The following is a 17,242-nucleotide window of genomic DNA, read 5'->3' as shown; positions in this document are numbered from 1 at the left end:
ATTTAATATAGGCCTATACATAAAATTGTGCCTCTTGCGGAGGTTCGCCATCTTGTCTGCAATCCATCCACGCCATACATGACGCTATATAGCTATGGTCGATGCACTGCGGCAGTGACAGTGTAACGCTGTTACACAGTAATTGGTGACATATAATGGACCTAATGATTGTGATAAAAAATAACGTTTTGCAGCCATAACTCCATAAGCCATTGCAACAGATAGGCTAGGCCTACTAGCAGTCATAAAAACACAAAATATGTTTTAACCAACAGCAGATAAGAATAATCGACCAGCAGATATCGATTATCAGAGAGACAAAATATATAGACCTAATAGGAGAACGGAGGGGATAGGGATTTTTACGACGTAGGCCTAATCACTATAAAAATAAATCTAACCAAATATAATTATTTTCAGGTAGGTAGCCTAAGTACTGTAGGCTATAGCTAATTTATTGATTTGCCGACAGTGTCTGTGACAGCGTCGGTGACGGTGAGCAGAACCTATTGATGGAGTAGCTGAATTCTATGGATAAGCAGACTTCGGAGTAACACCCCATCCCATTCCATTCAATCGACCAGATCAGACAGATAACGGCCGGGTGGGTGGTGCGTTTTGAATCGTGACTCGTTTTACTGGAAAACGTTGACGACGCGCCATGAGTAAAGAAGAGACTGAAGTCATCATGGGTAAAACTAAAGAGGAGACAGAAGTGGACGTGATGGGTAAAGAAGAGGAGACAGAAGTGGACACGATGGGTCCTACAACCGAGGAGACTGAGGTGGACATGATGGGCGGCGGTAAGGAGCCTGAGGAGACAGACGTGGAGGCTGAGCTGACAGAGGCGGAGGAGGAGAAACAGCCGATAGCCGGTGGAGGAGGAGAGGCCGGGAACGGGGATGCTGCTGCCTTCATCATCCCTACGGTTACGGCCGGCGCGGAGAAAAACGGCACATGGAACGTGAAAGTCCCCGAAGATGAGGCTGCTGAGGTCAAAAAATTCACCGGTCTGTCCAAAGAGGAGCTGATGAGAGTCGCAGGGACTCCTGGGTGAGAGAAGATGATCGTAAATATGCTAAATTGATTGGTTGATTGGTTGATTGATTGATTGATTGATTATTATAGGACTATCTCCATCGCATGAGCTTGGTTCCATCTGTGATGGAAAGTGAATCTGGCCGTGTTTCTTTTTATCTGTGTGTGTGTGTGTGTGTGTGTGTGTGTGTGTGTGTGTGTGTGTGTGTGTGTGTGTGTGTGTGTGTGTGTGTGTGTGTAGGCCTACCAATTCATTTCATTTCAAAGGAGCTTTATTTGCATGAGAAAACGTACGTTTACATTGCCAAAGCAAGAATCACAAATACAATAAAAACAGTTGAAAATGTGGAACATATATACAGTTGGAGGGGGTACAGCATTGTGTAAACAGAGCTATGTCGCATTGTGACATTTTACAAATAGCAGCATTATTTTCCTCAAAATGCATTTAAAGGTATCAGCTCTATCTACCACACCCCTCCCATACATAGGCTACTATTCACACCTCCACAATCCACACTGTCTCATGTCCAGGCTACTATTCACACCTCCACAATCACTGTCTCATGTCCATACTACCAGTAAGACTCCCTAATCGGGAGATAAGCGACCGTTGGTCGCTTATCTCCACAAATAGGCCAAAAGTTTGTTTTACCAATTATTACACTCTATGTGAACATTTACATCAACAAATCCCAAGTACAGGGCATCATCTGGGATACAATCCCTTTTATGCCCATATATGGAGATCCCTAACATAATCCCTTTCATGCCCATATATGGAGATCCCTAACAGAATCCCTTTTGTGCCCATATATGGAGATCCCTAACAGCATCCCTTTTATGCCCATATATGGAGATCACTAACAGCTAACAGAATCCCTTTTATGCCCATATATGGAGATCCCTAACAGAATCCCTTTTATGCCCATATATGGAGATCCCTAACAGAATCCCTTTTATGCCCATATATGGAGATCCCTAACAGAATCCCTTTTATGCCCATATATGGAGATCCCTAACAGCATCCCTTTTATGCCCATATATGGAGATCACTAACAGCTAACAGAATCCCTTTTATGCCCATATATGGAGATCCCTATAACAGAATCCCTTTTATGCCCATATATGGAGATCCCTAACAGAATCCCTTTTATGCCCATATATGGAGATCCCTAACAGAATCCCTTTATGCCCAGTTGGTTGCTAGGGTAAAAAAACATGGTTGCTATGGTAAACAGTTGGTTGCTAGGGTAAACAGTTGGTTGCTAGGGTAAAACCATGGTTGCTAAGGTGGTTGCTAACGTACACTAACAGACCAGCAACAACAGACTGTTGGCACAGCAACGTACACAAAGGTTTGTGTACACATGTGGTGTGATGTCATACTGAAGATATATGACATCACACCGTACACAAACAAAGGTGTGACGTGTGACGTGTGACGGATGGACGGACGGACGGCCGGTGGAGGTTTTCATAGTAAACTGCTCCCTGACGGTCGCAACCAGTAAGACTCCCTAATCGGGAGATAAGCGACCGTTGGTCGCTTATCTCCACAAATAGGCCAAAAGTTTGTTTTACCAATTATCAAGACATACGGGCAGTTGACAGTTTGCCATGGTTACTCATTGAAGTTGAATCTCCATATATGGAGATAACCTACGCATCACACTAAGTCTGACCTCACCAGCCCATATTTGGGCATGAGCAACTTATGTCTCCATATATGGAGATATGATGACATCACACAGTCCTCAGCCGATGATGTGGCGTGATGTCATACAATACACAAACGAGCCCTACAGTATAAAGGGGCAATTCTTGCCAGGAAAGAAGCATTTCTTCGACTCAGACCTTATCGCCAGGGTTGGCTTATAGCAGCTGTCGGTAGGACCATATATGGATTCTGTTAGTGTGGATCTCCTAACAGGGCATCATCTGGGATACAATCCCTTTCATGCCCATATATGGAGATCCCTAACAGAATCCCTTTTATGCCCATATATGGAGATCCCTAACAGCATTCCTTTTATGCCCATATATGGAGATCACTAACAGCTAACAGAATCCCTTTTATGCCCATATATGGAGATCCCTAACAGAATCCCTTTTATGCCCATATATGGAGATCCCTAACAGAATCCCTTTTATGCCCATATATGGAGATCCCTAACAGAATCCCTTTCATGCCCATATATGGAGATCCCTAACAGAATCCCTTTTATGCCCAGTTGGTTGCTAGGGTAAAAAAACATGGTTGCTATGGTAAACAGTTGGTTGCTAGGGTAAACAGTTGGTTGCTAGGGTAAAACCATGGTTGCTAAGGTGGTTGCTAACGTACACTAACAGACCAGCAACAACAGACTGTTGCCACAGCAACGTACACAAAGGTTTGTGTACACATGTGGTGTGATGTCATACTGAAGATATATGACATCACACCGTACACAAACAAAGGTGTGACGTGTGACGGACGGACGGACGGACGGACGGACGGACGGACGGCCGGTGGAGGTTTTGGTAGTAAACTGCTCCCTAACGGTCGCAATAAAGTAGGATAGCAGCCTAAATAGGCCTAGTTGTTGAGACATGTACAGTAGCCTATAATAAAATGACATAAATGTCTCAAAAAGAAATATTCCAATGCTTGTGTGGAATAACAATGATTTTCTCTCACCTGATTTAGCCTACCCCTGTAACAAAACCAATGCCCTGTCTGATATAGCTGACACAGAACATATAGGCATAAGGCATGCACTATCACTCTCTGTCTCTCAGATAAGTTCAATCAAAATGACTGAGCTAATTTGTGTGTAGACTGACTGAGTCATGTGTGTAGTCACGCGTTTAGTCATATGTGTCATTTCTAAGCCCAGTAGTCTCCTCAGCATGAGAAAAGGTTAGTGGACTTGAGGGTAGTGTTTTTGCACTTGCAGGATAGCCCAACCCTACCCTCCCCTGCCCCTTCTTTGTATAACAAACAGTATGTTTGTTTAGACTTACTGTTTTCTTTTTTGTTTTTCTTTACATATCTACTGCATAGTACTGTGTTCTATTTGTCTGTCATTCAATGTTATACCAGTAAGACTCCCTAATCGGGAGATAAGCGACCGTTGGTCGCTTATCTCCTATCACACCGTACACAAATGACCCTTATATAAGACCGGCATTATCTACCGACAGATTAGTAACAAGATGTCAAAATCATTGAAGGTTTACCCTACTAACCAACTGTTTACCATAGCAACCATGTTTTTTACCTTAGCAACCAACTGTTTACCCTAGCAACCAACTTTTTACCACAGCAACCATGTTTTTTTTACCCTAGCAACCAACTGTTTACCCTAGCAACCAATTGTTTACCATAGCAACCATGTTTTCTTACCCTAGCAACCAACTGTTTACCCTAGCAACCAACTGTTTACCATAGCAACCATGTTTTTTACAGGGCCTGGGATTGATGACATCAGAAATCTCCATATATGGGCATGAAAGGGATTTTGTTTCTGGAAATATGTCTGTGGGGTGCCACATTTGGAATAAAACACTTACATCACACATCTGGATATCCATACAGCCCATCTAGTTTGCCTGTGTCCATTTATGCCCATATATCTGATGACATTGGGACAATGATCTCCATATATGGGCATAAAACTTATGTTAATTAGTAAAGCCTGGGGATCTCCATATATGGGCATGAGGGGTACCCTAAAAGGGCATCATCTGGGAATAGCAAATATAGTTATCCTAGAAAGTGAAAATCTTACATCAAAGGCCATAACTACCTACCTACCACCATACTGCATTCCTCATTAAACTACCTACCAGTAAGATGCCTAAGGGAGAAAAGCAAAGGGCGAGGTTGCACCATTTCTTGGTCTTCTGGCCAGTGATGTATATCGGACCATTTAACCATATATGGAGACATCTGGTACCCAAAGATATTCACAGATATGGGCTTAATATTGATGACATAAGGGATCTACATATATGGGCGTAAAAGGGATTTGGTTCCCCTGGCATCACAGGGATCTCCATATATGGGCATAAAATGGATTTGGTTACCCTGGCAACACGGGGATCTCCATATCTCCATATATGGGCATAAAAGGGATTTGGTTCCCCTGGCATCACAGGGATCTCCATATATGGGCATAAAAGGGATTTGGTTCCCCTGACATTACAGTGATGTCAGTGGCTGGTTCTACAGAGGGGATCTCCATTTATGGGCATAAAAGGGAATGTATGTATGATGATGTCAGATATCATAGACGTCATAGGACTTTCACATAACGAATAACTGAGTAAGCATGTAAACCCGTAAAATCTATATTTGGGCATGGCTGATTTATGACCTCATCATGATGACACGAGCAAACACAGCTGAATTGTATAAACTAGAAGCTGTCTAGTCGGCGACCTGGCCAACTCGGAACAATGTAAATAGGGAATGAATGCCCCGCCCTTTAATGCAAACCCCATTATACCTGTTGTCATAGGACCCGTTTTGACCATCTGTTTGCCTGTGTCCATTTATGCCCATATATGGAGATATCTGTTATCTGTCTGTCTGTCAGCGTCCATTTTATGTCCATATATGGAGATCACTGCAGATATAGTTCTGGGTCCATTTTATGCCCATATATGCCCATATATGGAGATATCTGTCTATTTGCGTCCATTTCACGCCCATATATGGAGATCTCTGAATCTGTCTGTCTGTGTCCCTTTATGCCCGTATATGGAGATCTTTGTGATTCTGCGTACATTTTATGCCCATATATGCCATTTGCGTCCATTTTATGCCCATTTATGGAGATCTCTGTATCCGTCTGTCTGTGTGTCTGTCTGTGTCCCTTTATGCCCGTATATGGAGATCTTTGTGATTCTGCGTAAATTTTATGCCCATATATGCCATTTGCGTCCATATAGTTCTGGGTCCATTTTATGCCCATATATGCCCATATATGGAGATATCTGTCTATTTGCGTCCATTTCACGCCCATATATGGAGATCTCTGAATCTGTCTGTCTGTGTCCCTTTATCCATTTTATGCCCATATATGGGGGCATTCATTTTATGCCCATATATGGAGAACGCGCGTGCCCTCATATGGGGGCATTCATTTTATGCCCATATATGGAGAACGCGCGTGCCCGTGGGACGAACGGTTCTCGAGATACGCGGATTACCTACATACATACTGTACACACTCACAGAGATTTTTTTGTTGACTCATGTGGCGTACGTGATGTCAGAGCCTTTTATGAAGTGATGTCACAATGAGTCAGAGCTTTCGCCGATTTCCTCAGAAACAGCCTGATGTCAACAATCAACCCCGCATAAGGAGATTCCGAACGTTTCGCGCCGGTTCGGGAAAACCGCGCGTCGGGTCGGGTCGAGACCCGGCACTGCACTCCGTGCCGTGGCGGGGAACGCGCGTGCCGAATCTGAAGCCGGTGGGACGAACGGTTCTGCCGTGGCCATATATGGGGGCATTCATTTTATGCCCATATATGGAGAACGCGCGTGCCCGTGGGACGGAACGCGCGTGCCCGTGGGACGAACGGTTCTCGGAGATCTCTGAATCTGTCTGTCTGTGTCCCTTTATCCATTTTATGCCCATATATGGGGGCATTCATTTTATGCCCATATATGGAGAACGCGCGTGCCCGTGGGACGGAACGCGCGTGCCCGTGGGACGAACGGTTCTCATATGGGGGCATTCATTTTATGCCCATATGGAGAACGCGCGTGCCCGTGGGACGAACGGTTCTCGAGATACGTGGATTACCTACATACATACACACTCACAGAGATTTTTTGTTGACTCATGTGGCGTACGTGATGTCAGAGCCTTTTATGAAGTGATGTCACAATGAGTCAGAGCTTTCGCCGATTTCCTCAGAAACAGCCTGATGTCAACAATCAACCCCGCATAAGGAGATTCCGAACGTTTCGCGCCGGTTTGGGAAAACCGCGCGTCGGGTCGGGTCGAGACCCGGCACTGCACTCCGTGCCGCGGCGGGGAACGCGCGTGCCGAATCTGAAGCCGGTGGGACGAACGGTTCTCGAGATACGCGGATTACAAACACACACACACACACGCAGAGACTTCTCGCATTTATAGATAGATGATCAGTGCAGAAACCAACAGAAGTATTTGACCAAGACTCTTCGATTTAAACATCAACAAAGGTGTGACGTTTGTTGATGGTCACGTGTGACGTGTGACGGACGGACGGACGGACGGACGGACGGACGGACGGACGGCCGGTGGAGGTTTTCATAGTAAACTGCTCCCTGACGGTCGCAATAAGATACTTCAATGGTTTCCAGTGGAAATAAGCTTAGTCTTTTCATGGATCTCCTTTTAGTAGACCTTGTACCAGTGAACTGTACCGTCATGAAACTGTACCTTTTCCTATGCAAACTTCTAATAAAGTCTTCAATCAATCAATCAATCAAAGTCATCTGCCCATTTGTCGATTTGGTCAAAAGAAAATGGTTGAATAGAACTCATATTTTGGGACCATCGCTCCATTGTTCACAATGGTTTGTAATGCAGGCTGCTATCCCAGGAAGTCATGTGATCCAAGATGGCCGTGGTGTGAATAAGGTCTATTATCGCCCCTTTCCATGTCCCAGCAACACACTCTCGCAGGATCTAGCATGTTCGTGAGATTTGCTGTCAGATGCCGGCACCCACTTAGGAGAACATTTGTAGGATTTGTGTTCCATTTTGCCTCGAATGGCTACAATTGGGATGGCTTATCTTCCTAGATTAAACATCTTTGGCCAGGATCAGGCACAAAAGCTATGCTCCAGACATTGGTCTGCAGGTTGCAGCTGAGTGATTGCAATTGTGTGCACCTTTTGAGTGTGGGTAGTGGCAGTCCAATCTGCTCACCATTTCCGGGGTCCGGGTGGACAGGGACAGCCTACCCAGAAATGCAATGGTCAGGCTGCAATGTGTAAATGAGAACCCCACCCCTTAAAAGGTGGCGTAGTCTGCGAGTTGACCAGATTTGTTTAAAGCTCCTTTTGGTTTTAGAGGTTGTAGTGTATTCTTCTTTTTAACTCAAAAGACGACACACAAATTACAGCCCTTGGAGTTTAATGTGTATTCTATCAGCCAGTGTCACACATGGCTTATAAACCACCAAGCCTTGCAGCACTGATTTAAATGTGTGTTCACATTTATTGATTTAGTGGATTATGAACATCCTGAGTTGTCCGGTTGCTCAGCTCATATTGATTATGACTTTTTTTGTCTGCTGAATTATTTCTGTTGTAATTTGCTCTGCTTTTATTGCTGCCCATTTTTTGGTGTTGTGTTTTTCTGTAATTGCTAACCTCATTATAATGAACATGCTTTACCAAACCTTGCTTTCGTTTGTTTTGTTCTTTCAATGTGTTTCTAGATTACCAGTAAGACTCCCTAATCGGGAGATAAGCGACCAGTATACAGTATTTTGTTATGTTTCAGATGGGTGCGGACACGATGGACCCTGTTGGTTCTGTTCTGGTTGGGTTGGCTGGGAATGCTGTTTGGGGCGGTGGTGATAATCCTCCAGGCTCCAGGCTGCAGAGCGCTCCCTCAGATGAGCTGGTGGAGCTCTGGATCTCTCTATCAGATCACAAACATCCAAGCCTTCTCTGACACACAGGATCTGAAAGGTTGGTCATTCCAGGCACCAGTTTATCTTTGTTTGTTTCTGTGCCCAACCTGGTCAATACAGTGTTTGCAACAATTTAACAGATTTCTTTGTTGTTGAGCGATGCTAACGGCTCCTACATCTGGCTTTGTCTGTGTGTACGTATGTCCCACGTCCAGGGCAGGAACTTCATGGAGGCCATGAAGGCCATGGCTGTCGTTGCCCCTCAGTTTGGCCATGTGCCCCTCCAAAAAATGGCCTGACCTGAGGCCACAGTGGCCTTAATGCCCCAGCCCAGCTGACTGTACCACTTTATCCTCTGTCTCTGTCTTGTCAGTATGTAGACACCAGTGTCTTGTTGAGTCCCCATTTGTTAACCAGTCCAGTATCTTTGATTTGTGCAGGGCTGAGCACGAATCGGATTGTTAAAACCAATGTATTTGTTTCACAGCAGATAGTCTACAAATTACATTTAAAATCATCCTTAACCCTGTTTTATTTGATGGCCTTCCTGCCCTGGCATTTGAAACCATCTTGGAGTATCACGACTTGGCATTTCCTGGTTATACACTAACCTCGCGTTGCCAGCCTTTTCACCTCGGCAGGCACGTGCACACATAGACATCCGTCTTTAAAAAGTGCCCTCTCCAGACCATGAATGCAGTTTTTACTGTTGTGAAAGACATGTAAAATTCCCTCTTTCCATGCCATAAAAGAGAAAAAAGAAGAAAAGAAAAGCCTTGTCCAAACTCTCCTGAACTTGCAGCATCTTCTGTTGAAAGAATTGCCCTCTCTGTGTAGAAATCCATGCTGTTACGCCACATCTCAGTATTCACTTGATTATGCTTAGTTCAGCGAGGTATCAAGAACTGAAAATAGCCGACCTCCAAGCTCACAACACATCGCGCTGCTTGGAGGTCTGCTATTTTCAATATTTTCACCAAAAGGCCCTTTTAGATATTTGAGCCCCTGCCTCTCTGACATTCTCTGCACGTCCCTGCACCGTGGAGGAAAGTCTGGTATTCGTTCTAAACTGGCCTATGTGATCCAGTTTAGAAAAAGGGAAAACAATAATCGTGTTCCGGTGGCGGGTTGGAGTCGCATTGTTCTTGTTCCCCACATAGTGCGAATCAATTAGTTTAGTCTTGCTAGTCACGCCACAAGTTAAAATAAAAGTTGGACAGCAAACGATTATTATACCAAAAGAAATTAAAAGATTATAAAAAAACTAAAACATATTAAACTAGGGGAATCATTTTGGAGATGCACGGCACCGGAGGTTCCGGTCGTTAGTTTCGGTCGCCTGATGACGTAATGGTATTTCTGCCGGATCAGCAACCCGAAAATAGTGTAGACTATTATACACAGACGAAACGAAGACGCGCACCGTTTCCGTTTCCGTTTGCCTGTTTGTCATGGTGATAGGCTCACCGACAGTCGGCTCATGTGTTCTCTGCTGTAGGGGTGGAGAAGATGATTGACAGTTTGGCCAAGCTGAAGGTCAAGGGTCTGGTGTTGGGTCCCATTCATGACGCCCCGGGCGACGACCCTGTCAGTCTGAGATTCGAGGACATTTCCCCCGAGGTTGGAACTTTGGAACAATTTAAAAGTGTACTGACTGCAGCTCACAGGAAAGGTAAGATTGTTTAAAAAGTCTAGCATTCATTTACATAACATTTAGAGATGCGGTGAGTTGGTGACAGAATCGGTTTTATCGGTTTTATCAGAACGTCAGAGCTGTTGTGTGGATATCATGTCTGTTATACAATTACAATACCAGTGGTTCTCAAACTGTTTGATATCAAGGACCATCAAAAGAGTATACGGGTCCATTTGGTTCCATTTGTACATTCTCAGAGTTACCAGAGTTATGAGACCTTTAAGGGTACATTTGGAACCCCCTCAAGTAACCCAGAGAGTCCCTGTACCTCACTTTAAGAACCAGTGATGTATATTAATAGGAATGGTTAAAAGGGAACCGTTAAGGAATCGGACCGTCAAGAGGGAATCGTAACCGTAATCGTTAAAAACCTCTCCCCACCCTAGCGGTGGTGAACTGACTGCGGACCACAGCCTACCTATTACCATCATGCCAATTAGTTATAATGATCATCAGGGTCACTTCACAAAAACATTTAAAGTGACACCACAACAAAAGTTCAGATCATTTAACCCACTGGTTCTGAACATGGGGTCAAAACTCGAATATAGTGAGAACCACTGCAGTAGAAGACTGTGGTTGTACTGGGCAGACCCCAGCGGTCAACAGTAGAAGACTGGTTGTACTGTGTGTAATTATTTGGATCATGGTGGTGCTGATAAACAACATCTATGATTAACAAATGATCAAATGGATGTAATCCTCAAAAGAAGGCCTTGGATGATTACATACAGTATGAAAACAGAAATTTGTTCCTTTATGAATAACATCTATCTTGTTCTCTTAATTTTCTTGGTATTTCAGGCATTTCTGTGGTTCTGGATCTGACTCCCAATTACCAGGGCACAGGGCCATGGTACTCTAACAACAGTGTGACCAGTGTGGCCGAGAAAATGAAGGTGAGGAAGTCAGCACTGTTTAATATAAAATCTAAATATTTAAAGCTGCAATGAGACCGTTTTGAGTTGACCCTTTAAAAGATTAGTTCACCCCCAAAATGACTTTTTTTCTATTGATTACTCATGCCATGGAGACTCAATAATATTTTTTTGTGTTTGCTGCATTCCTAAGAAAAAATTTTGATTCTAGTAAATTTACCCCCATTGATTCCAGATGGGGACCCGAATGCATTCGAATGCATTCGGGTCCAAAATCAATGGGGGTAAATTCATTGTACTCACACTTTTGTCTTAGAAATGCAACACAAAACAAAAAATATTATTGAACTCAAGTCTCCATGGCATGAGTAATCAATAGAGTCTAATAACAATGTGGCCTCCCTGTCCACTGTTTAGTTATCAATAGTAAGTGGATTTCGGCAAGAGTGATTTGTGAATACACCAGTGGTGATAAAAGTACTCAGATCTTTTACTTAAGTCAAAGTATCGATACTGTATTATAGAAATACTCTGCTACAAGTAAAAGTCGGAAATCAAAATGTATTTGAGTAAAAGTATGAAAGTCTTCTTCAAAATGTACTTAAGACTACAAAAAGTTTGAAAATAGCAGATCTACAAGCTCATAGCACGTCACGTTGGAATACACGAATCAAACAAACTGGACTTTGGGGTGAAGTGTACTTGGATCCGGGCCCGGGTACCTGATGTGAATGCCCAAGATCATGATATTGAGTGAATCGTTCTGGACAGAGTGACATACATTCATACACAAAGACAGACAGCCTCATTAAAATAGTTTTGCAATCATTCACGGCTCGACTAAGCACCACCTATCAAGTCCAGCCAAGCTCACAAGAGCTGGTAGATCGGCTATTTTCACAGTGTTTGCCTCTTTCTTACGTAATATTTGACAATTTGGCCATTATAACTTTATAAATGTGCAGATACCCTATATACACTTATACTGTATACTGTTTTGTTTACTGTTGAGTGAGAAAACAATGCTGCACATTAAGCTATACGGGGACCCCGTGGTGTAATGAATCCCTGCCATGTATCCTTGGATCCTAAACTACATCTTAGCATGCAACCGTTATATACAACTTCCTAACTATGTCTATTTTCATCCTAACTCCTTAGTCTATTGTGTTGTCTCCTAGACCAGTGGTTCTCAACCTTTTCTTGATCAGCGCCCACTTGAAAATCTCAAAGCCGAAAGGCTGCCATGTTAAGTGGTCAGACGGGTGGGCCACGTGCATTATAAGAGCATGTTATGAACTGTCAGTTGATTGTGTTCAGGCTTGGATCAATGGAACTAATCTAATATACATAAAGTTTGTATTTAGCAGTATGAGAATGAAAAAATACATTTAAATGTACTAACCTGTATCCTAGCATGCTAACACTAGTGTTTTCTCTCGACAGTCTGCTCTGGTGTTCTGGCTGGACCAGGGTGTGGACGGAGTGCAGTTGTTGGGAGTTGAACATGTGGCCAGTGTTGTTCCGTCCCTCTGGGCGGACATTCGAGCCATCATACAGAACACTACAGAAGGGGATTCCACCAAGAGGTGATTTCATTACTAACCCTTTATTACGAGGCAACGTTTAGATCTACTGTGGAACAAAACCACAGTATTCATTAATGTTTTCGGCAGCGCAATCGAAGGGTTTCACCAGTTTGACACACACGCAGTGTGATCAGTTAGTACTGCTGAATGGACTAAATGGAATGGTCCTAATGAAAACTACTGGCTTTATTGCATTTTATATATTTCAGGGTTTTGACACTAAGGTCTCAGAGGCACTTAGGTCATGTTCAACTTGCCCAAAGGTCATGCCCACTTGCCCGAAAAGTAAATCGTCCATTATAAAATGATACTGTAGTAGGTAAGATTTTAATTAACGCTCAATTTAACACTTATTTCTCTACTTTCTGGGGCTGTGCGTCGTGTGCGATAAAACATTTCATACTGTACCTCAATACCTCCAAATCCAAATACCTACATAGCTATGATTGAATATGGCTATGGTCTCACACTTGTTACATTCCACAGACCAGAAGACAGAGCGCACTGGCCACGTATAGGTGTTTAGACAGATATGTCAAACTGTGTTTATAGACGGTTGCGTCCCCTCTCAAATGAGGCCCGTTGGGCAACCTGAAACCAAACCTCACCTGCCCGAAAGTTTTATTTACCTGCTGGGGCAGGTGGGCAAGCCTTAGTGTCAATGCCTGTATTTGTATTTGTGCTATCCAGTCTACATGGTTCTACAAATAAAGCAGGAGAGTGTTTGTAGGTTACTGTCATTGATCAAATGTGCAAATTGTCTGAGACATATGGCTGACACCCAAATCACAGTATCTGAAATAATTACTTTCATGGTCGTAATGTCATTGTCACGGTCAGTTAGTTTCATTGTGTTCCTGTGTGTTCAGAGTCCTGATTGGAGTAACAGAGAAGACAACTGCGGAGGACGTATCCAATGTTCTGTCTTCTACGGGAGTCGACTTGCTTTTATCTGGGGTGCTGAAGGCAGGCGGTAGCAACGCTACTGCTCAGTCTGTTCAGCTCTTACGCTCGTCCCACAACCAGAACCAGCTGGCCTGGAATGTGGGTGACCGGACCCAGGGCCACTTGGCTTCGCTGGTTGGACCCGCAATGGTCACGTTCTATCAGCTGCTACTGCTCACCCTGCCAGGAACACCCGTCTTCAGCTACGGTGATGAGATTGGATTGGTTGATGAGGTGAGGATAAATATACAATGTGTGCAAACAGCGGCAACTGTTCAAAATGTCACTATACAACAACTTAACTACTTGCTTTTAAGTTTACTGTCAAATTGATTGTATATTTGATACATTACTGACAATTAGCCATTAAATGTGAGGTTGACCTTCGTTACAGAAGTATATTTAATTTCTATACTATCGACTTCCGCCACAAACTATCCACCTGTTTCCGCGAGAATTTACTGTAGAATTATGTGTGGGACACATCCAGAGATGTACAAGCTCATGTCACGTCGCATATGCAACCGCTGTGAGCTTGTAGATCACTCGGTTGCGACTCCGGAACTGCCGCACACGTTCTGCGCAATGCACGATGGGACGCTGGAAACTTGTGGATAGTAGAAATACTACTTTTTAATTCATTATACCGTGGTCTTGACTGACATCTCTTGTCGGTTTTATAGCTGGAACTGGAATAGTGAATAAATGTCTCCATTGGATTAGGATCCCATATTTATTAAGGGGTAGCCAGATGTTTTCCAGACATTTGTCTGATCCTCAGGTGTGCTGCTAAATGACCATGGTATGAGTGAGAAACTCAACTCCTACAGTAGGCACACGTTAAACAATATTAGACACTACATTGTGACATAAGATCCTTTAAAGCTATGACCCACTATTTATTTTAATGAATAGAATAAAACATTTTCACTCAACAGTAAACAAACCAACATACAGTTAAAATGTATGTGAGTAGAGTATCCATTTTCAGAATATTCATTAGTGGACCTGAGTCAAACTAAATTTAATGTTGGGTGGTTCCCAGTTCAAATCTGATTATTTCTGCTGGGGATCATATTTGAACAGTTCAACTATAATTATTTTGGCCTGAAAAGTTTTCAAGACCACTGCCTTTAGTAACCGTTAATCATAACCATTTGTCTATTAAAGGACACAACATTTCCCAAGATGCTTTGGGACACTTTGGATCCCATGGACGAGCTAAACGGAACACTAAAGGTAAATCCAATCCAATACATGACACCACAGATGAGAATTGATTTTTTATTTTTTCCCAGCAATGTAGGCCGATGAAATGTAGCTCATTCAATGTGTCTATGTGATTTAGTTAAATTTAAAAGGGACAACATTCACTTTATTCTTTTTGAGGACCTAGTGTAACATTTCTGTCCGCCCGCTCTGTTCATTTTGAATTGGGGTGGGTCATAATATGATACCAGTATTTAGACACTCTTGTGATTGCAAACATGTGACAAAGTATTGCTGTATTAACACATTTTGCCGGGGACCCCCGGGAACAAGTTGAGAACCACTGATTTATGTGCCAGGCCAGCTACAGTATAAACCGTCCAGTGTCATTTATATACATTTTTATGGTTCATTTATACATGTAAATGTTCTCATGTTCATGAGATGAATAACATTAAATTAATTCATGTGCTTGTATACAGGTTAGCGTAAACAAAACATGCTTCACATTTACAACCTCTGAATGTTGTTCTTTCCTTTGCAGGAGGAGACAGACCAGAGGCTGAACTGTCGCAGCTTCTTCAGCACGTTGAGTGCGTTGCGAGACAAGGAACTTTCTCTCCTCTATGGAGACTTCGACATTCTCTTCAACTCCTCTTCCTCCATGGTGTACCAGCGGACCTGGGACCAGAGCCCCCGCTACATTGCAGTGTTTAACTGGGGCGGAGCTGTAGAGACGGTGGAGTTGACTGAACCGGGTCTTCCCCCACAGGCAGTGGTGGTGCTGAGTACTAATGGTAGTTCTCTGGCCCCGGCCACGTCTGTAGACCTCAAAGCCCTGCAGATAGGCCCAGGAGAGGCTGCCCTGCTCAGGTTCCCCTATTCCTCTGCATAGACCGGTGTAGTGGTTCTCAAAGTGGGGCTCAAGGACACCCCCAGGGGTCAGCTGAAAAAAATCTACCATCTAAAATTATTTAGTCAATTTTCCAATATTTTTTGAAACATTTTAACAACACAAATCTTTTGTGGGAGTTCCTGGCACAAGACATTTTCATGGAGGTCCATGGTCAAATAAATATTAATTTTGGGGTCCTTGATATGAAAACATTTGAGAACCGCTGTACTGGTAGATATACTACTGTGTTGCTAGTCAGTGTTGTTAGATTGCGTAGTTTTTTTGTTTTAGTGTTACAGTGATATGAAGTAGATTCATAGAACGTATTCTCTTCTGTCATCAGAAAATGGTACGCATGCTTATATAAGTGCAATGTTTCTTCTCTATCGGCTTATTGTCACTGCTGTCATTATGTTGGCCAAGTTTGAGCTGGGGTCTTTCCTATCTCAGCCCATCCATACGAACAAAGATGTCTTTTGGAGACACATTTTATTTTACATTCAGTATTCTTACCAAATGTCTTTGTGAACTATGTCACCATCTAGGCCCGCCGTTAGGAATTATGGGTGGGGGGACAATTTCCAAATTGGGCCTCCCCTCCACACCCTCAGGGCAAAATAAAGAAGACGCGCCCCTCAAAACACATGATAATACATCTCTATTATTGTCAGCTATTCAAAACCAGCACTTAACACTAACATTGAATGCAGGTTGTAATCACTTTATCAATTACACATTACAAGAAACAAATTCTAGAAGGAATGAGGAACATGCACTGTTGTATAGCTCATACTGTAGGCACGCCCTGCACACTGATTGAAAGCCGGTGGCAGACGCTGTCATGCACCTCACACTGAACACAGGTTTACATCATAGAAGTATTAGCGTTTATAAATCTCTGTGATTCTGAAGAGATCATGCCTAAAACACTGTAAGGTTTGTGCTAAGGTTTGGTCCATTGATACAGTCTTCAGACTTGATTGACTGCATGCAAGTTTGGCTATTTGACTTTTTAACAATGACCTTCTGCCTGGTCAACTGTCATTAACTCGTAAATAGCTGCTCAGCAACAGCTAGGCAGGTTGTCCTAATATCCACGCAGTGATTTTGCCTGGCTAAGCGAGGCTGAAACAGAGCACATATAGTATTTTTGGACAACAATGAAAGAAAATGAGACGCATGCATGATGCACAAACGTGCACCTTCAAATTGTCCACAACTTGTGGGGGTGGGGTCTCAAACAACAAGGTGAAATGTAACGGTACATTTATTTATCCGGTGAATACATATACGGTAAGTAAATTGTTATACCATTGAGGGCCAGTCTACATCAGCCTACCCGTCCTGGGAGGGGGGGAACAAC

At 43.2% G+C, this 17,242-nt stretch overlaps 1 protein-coding gene across 1 annotated transcript; it reads left to right on the top strand.

Annotated features, from left to right (window-relative positions):
• Positions 1-661: 661 nt before the first annotated feature.
• LOC308305958 (amino acid transporter heavy chain SLC3A2-like) lies at positions 662-15,879 on the top strand (the record flags this gene model as incomplete). Its single annotated transcript, XM_080750857.1, has 8 exons — positions 662-1,053; positions 8,535-8,725; positions 10,166-10,339; positions 11,168-11,262; positions 12,688-12,830; positions 13,700-14,009; positions 14,946-15,014; positions 15,529-15,879. The coding sequence occupies 8 exons, from the start codon at positions 662-664 to the stop codon at positions 15,877-15,879; spliced, it is 1,725 nt and encodes a 574-aa protein (XP_080606983.1).
• Positions 15,880-17,242: the final 1,363 nt, after the last annotated feature.

Source organism: Nannobrachium achirus, assembly GCF_963921795.1.
Source record: "Nannobrachium achirus genome assembly, chromosome: 20".
NCBI classification, from domain to species: Eukaryota; Metazoa; Chordata; class Actinopteri; order Myctophiformes; family Myctophidae; genus Nannobrachium; species Nannobrachium achirus.
The sequence above is the reverse complement of the archived record's forward strand: the minus strand, read 5'-3'. Positions and strand labels throughout refer to the sequence as shown.